A 4,932-nucleotide genomic window follows, 5' to 3' on the forward strand; every position below is an offset into this window, starting at 1 on the left:
CAGGAATTCAGTGGCAGATTTGCAGTTAGTGTCGATGGTCGTTGAAATCTCCCGGGAGCAGAACAAGGTGAGATGGCAGGGGGGGGACCAGAGTGACCAGAGGAGTGGGACCAGAGAGTTTGAGAGTGATGTGTTCAAAGGACTGAGCAGCAGGGATGGAAATTGTGGATGTTTTAATGTCCTTTCTGTACACTGCAGCAAAACCACCTCAGGTTGCCCCTCAGGTCGGGGTTTGTCCATGTATGTATATCCTGTGGTGTGGTCTGGTTGAGTGAGAAACATTTCAGAGATTTGTGCCAGGTTTCAGTGATACAGAGGAAATCAAGGTTGTCAGTTATGAATTCATTTAAAATGAGGCTTTTATTGTTGAGTGAGCGGGTGTTGAGCAAAGCCAGTTTCAGGTGACGTTGCTTCGTGATGGGTTGTGAGGACCGAGGAAGGGGGCGGAGATTAGATAGGTGCACGTGTCGTTTGTTGTGATGACGTAATGAGGAAGTTGCGGTGTGCAAGCAAATGTTGGTAACAATTCTTTTACAACCAAATATGAAATGAATAAAGAATGAGACCATTAATAACCAATAATGGACAGAGGGCCCTTAGAGACAGTGAGGGAATTACTAAGGTGGAAAGGTAAATTGTTTCCCCTTCCCCCTCACTGAACAAAACTCTCCATGCAATTTCTCAGATATTATAACAATATTGAATTTATACTCTTTGGTTTACCATTAATAGCTAATACAGGCAAAGATAATGGTATAGCCCAATTGAAACATTAATATGTAGGACCAAGGACATGGAAAACAGTGAAAATATAAATTGATGAATTTATTGATTTAATCTTAAGTCAAAAATAATGACTGTAATTATTAAGGGCCTTCCCCTTGATTTAGAAAATGACATAATAACTCCAAAAAACACACCAAAGGCATTAGAGTAGAAAAGAGAAATTGCCAATTTTATGTTACATAATGAACAACAACAATCATAACAACCAGATAGAAATCCCAAAACATGACTTAATTAAAGTGCTTAAAAACAAATGTTTAAAATGTTGAAAGAGATATCTCTGCTAACATCAGGTTAGTATGCTATTGAGTGGAAATATATATTGCTAAATTTATAGATAGCTAGAACTTGACTTAGATATAGTATAAGGCATACTATAAAATAAAATAATAAATGTGGTTGTGTGTCTTTCTCTATGTGTTCAACAATGGTTGGACAATCTTCTTTCAACAGCTTTATCATTTCACCATTCCAACATCAGCATCCTGTATGAAATTACGTTGGGGCCTTATTTCTACAAATACAGTGGGACATTTAGTACAGAGAAGATTAATTGCATTTTGTGGAGAAATTAAATGGAAACCAGTAATCTATACAGGGGTTCCCAAACTCAAGGTCAAGGACCTCCACAGTAGATGCACATTAGGCCACAGAGCCCCACTTTGAGAGAATTTTGTAAAAAATAAAAAAATAAAAATAAGTGATCAAACTGGGATCACTATAAATTACAAACAATAAAAATGTCAAACATAAACTCTTTCTGCCCTTGTAGTTTTGACTTCCCAAAAATGTGATAAGTTAAAATATGGTATTCCTCTTTCTTTGGGGGGATCACTTACAATCCGCTCAAGGACCCCTGTTGGTCCCGGGACCTCAGTTTGAAAACCACTGATCTATTATATCTGTAACAGATTTGTAACCTCTCTGACTCCCGTCCCCTGCAAGCCTCAGTCAACTTTCTCTTTTCCTGTACTTAGATATGGTATATGCTAGGCTAGTCTGTTAGGCTAGGCACGACCGTTAAGCTAGCGTCTGTTGTAGAGTGTCAGACTATGGCTACGTAGCAGGCCACAGTCTAAAGACTCAAGACTTACGTTTTATAGAGCAGGGCAGGCCAAATTCAGTTGTAATAGCTGGGTTTCAACCAATAGAGGGGAGTTGCTATGCATTTTTATATCAAAGTATGTAGAATTCAAATACTTTGCACTAAAATTTCCAGATTTGAACTTGAATTAATCAACAACAATAGTAAATACCCATTAACAGAGGTTTCTGGGGTTTAGTTACTGTTTTAAAATTATATATTAAAAAAATTGTTTATTGCAGTTTTATACAATTTATTCATGTGACTTTTCTTTATACTATTTCATCGTTGAATTTATTTAATCTAGGACATTTTGGGACTCCATAATTTCGAACTCGCACCAAGTGCAACGCTCCACTATCGCTCCATGTAATTGGCCAGTCCGCCTGTCAATCAACACTGGCTCCCATGGTAACCGAAAGCTCAGCAGCAGTTGGGTTTGTCAGTGAGGAGCAAGTTCCGACCGCTCACAACCGAACAACCCAGCACCGACTGATACCTTCAAAATGAGCTTGTCAGTCGCGTTATTTGAGTCAATATTAAACTACCCGGATGCCGAACACTGATATCTTTCCGTCCCACGAATGTCCTTTTGAAGTTGTCTCTCAGCTCTGTTGTTATATATCAGCGTGCTGCTGTTTGTAGAAGTTTTCAGGACTCTTTCGCTAACTGACCGCTCCGATAAAGCGACGCCATGATCCCCGAATGTCCCGGCGCCGGGGAGAGAAGCCGGACCCGCTTCCAGCACAGCAGCCCGGCAGCCGAACCGAGCCCGGGCCGCGGCGGCAGCGGCTTGTTGTCCGCAATTAAAACCACGGTCAACAACGAACCGTTCACCGACCACTACACCATCATCCCCGGCAAAGAGCTGGGAAGGTAAGACCAACTAAAATCCAACTATTGTCGCCAGAATTGTTACATGCCCAGGGCTGGGGGGGTTACCTTCAAAATATAGTCTAATCCAGTATTATCCGTTACATTATTAAAGTAATGTAACTTCATTACCTTCCGTTACTTTTGGACAACCTCAAATAAATATGCAAATAAAGACAAGAGAAAATGAAGTACTATACTTAGTAATGACAGTATAGGTGTTAACATACAAGGAACTTGCCTTGGTAAGTTGAAACATAACAGTTAAACATAGAAACATATAATTAAAGATAAAATAGAGACAATAAAAGAAGGCAATATTTACTAATATAAACAGAGTGGCCGGATGCTGATATGAATGAGTGAAGAGCTGTACAGGAATGTTCTAACATTGTCTGACTCATAATGACATTAAGACCTAGACGTAGAAAGCTAAATGGAAACCAAGCTGTTTAGCATCAGAAATGTGACCTCTGCTCAGTGTATTTTTAAAGAAATGTATGTATTTTAAAATTATAATCCTGCTAATAATTCACATTTACAAAATACAAAATATATCTGTAATCTGATTACGTTGTTGTTGTTTACTCAGCAGCTCATTCACGGTGACTGCTTTGACTTAAAGTGACTATCTACTGCTACCACCCACAATACATCGATACTGACTTTAAAAAGTAATATCAGCATCAATAGCATGTCGCTTTTACTCCTCATGTTAATACTCATTCTGGAATAGGCATATTATCACCTTTTCCAGGCGTGTCGGTGTGAGCGAATACAACTTAGACATTAGAAGGTGAATGAAAGTATTGTCATCAAAAGACATATTAGTCAGTTTCTCTCTGGCTCTTGGAAAGGCAAATCCAGCTGCGTGCCCGTTGAACAGCTAATGTTTCACAGGATGTCTTCAGGGTTAATTATTAGAGGAAATGCCCGGGGATAGAGCCTTCAACAAAGACACAATCCCTTTTTGATTGGAATATGCTTTTACCACGACTAATCACCCAGTGAATGACTGGAGTCACATTGTGAGTGTGAAGTGGTTCCCAGTCAGCTTCTTGACATTGTGCCTGAGTGTGTTGACCCAGCTACACGCTTTGAGATAAGAGCTGAGTTTAGACTCGGCTCAATCACTTATTTCAGCCGACAATCTCTCTCTAGCTATATTGAGTCCTGGAGGGCCACAACAAAGGCTGTGTGTGTGTGTGTGTGTGTGTGTGGCTTTGCATCGCATGACCTGACATTGTGACTGAGATTAGTGTCCAGAGAACAACATGAAAGGTTACATTAATCTGCATCTACGACTCTGATCGGCAGCATTGTGCTCAGCAGATCAGCTGACAGTGGTTCATGTGGTCAAGTTCATGTACACACAAAGGTGTTACATGCGTTGTGTTATTGTGTTGTGCTCGTAACCGTGGAGATAGTTAGGATCTCTCTCTCTCTCTTTTACAGTATATCATAAAAATCGACTTTTATTTATCATGGGATGTTTCCAGACTTTCATTCCATATACTTTAAATCTATGTGTTCTATCATTTGGTTTAATGCACACATTTAAAATGTTGCATATGAGTTTCAAATACTTGCATTTGCAGTGGGACCATATTGGTAGAAGTGTAAACATTTAGAACTTTTAAAGGATAGGTTCACAACAATAGTCAGGTGGCTTTTAAGTAGAAGATTCCTGCAGAATGCTCCTCATACTAGCTTCAGATAAACTTGGCATTTTGCACAAAACGAGGACTGGATTTTGATCATGACCTCATGACTTGCATTAGAGGTGCATTAGGAAGGGCTCCTGTAACAGCCATAAACAGGAGGAATGAGCAGTGTTCATATGGGCACCAGACTAATGTTGTAAGACATTGTGACCCATCCTGTCAAGCTGTGCATCACTGTATGATTTGAGCCTGTTTCTGACCCAATTTCTAAGCCACATGACTCACTTTAGAGTCAGACTGAATTTTGTCTTCATCGAGCGTTGTTTGCTGTCCAGTGTAGTGGGGGGAGCGAGGGCACGGGCCAGTAGGACTGTCAGCTGTGTTCAAAATCACACTGTAACGTACTGTTCATGCTAATTAATTATGGCGTCAAATTGTGTGTGCAGTGCGGTTCAGCTGTATAGTATGTGGATTTGTTTGCGATATGCCTGGATATATACTAGATTAGCAAGAATATTTATTATG

At 39.9% G+C, this 4,932-nt stretch overlaps 1 protein-coding gene across 1 annotated transcript in view; it reads left to right on the forward strand.

Annotated features, from left to right (window-relative positions):
- Positions 1–2,326: 2,326 nt before the first annotated feature.
- LOC118324048 (serine/threonine-protein kinase 17A-like) overlaps positions 2,327–4,932 on the forward strand; it is a gene marked incomplete at its 3' end in the record, with an annotated part of 18,508 nt that continues 15,902 nt past the window's right edge. The window contains 1 exon segment of the mRNA XM_035656168.1: positions 2,327–2,746. Coding sequence (XP_035512061.1) covers positions 2,565–2,746 — 182 coding nt within the window.

The sequence above is a fragment of the Morone saxatilis genome, unplaced genomic scaffold, assembly GCF_004916995.1.
Source record: "Morone saxatilis isolate NCDOM2014 unplaced genomic scaffold, NCSU_SB_2.0 Contig0, whole genome shotgun sequence".
NCBI classification, from domain to species: Eukaryota; Metazoa; Chordata; class Actinopteri; family Moronidae; genus Morone; species Morone saxatilis.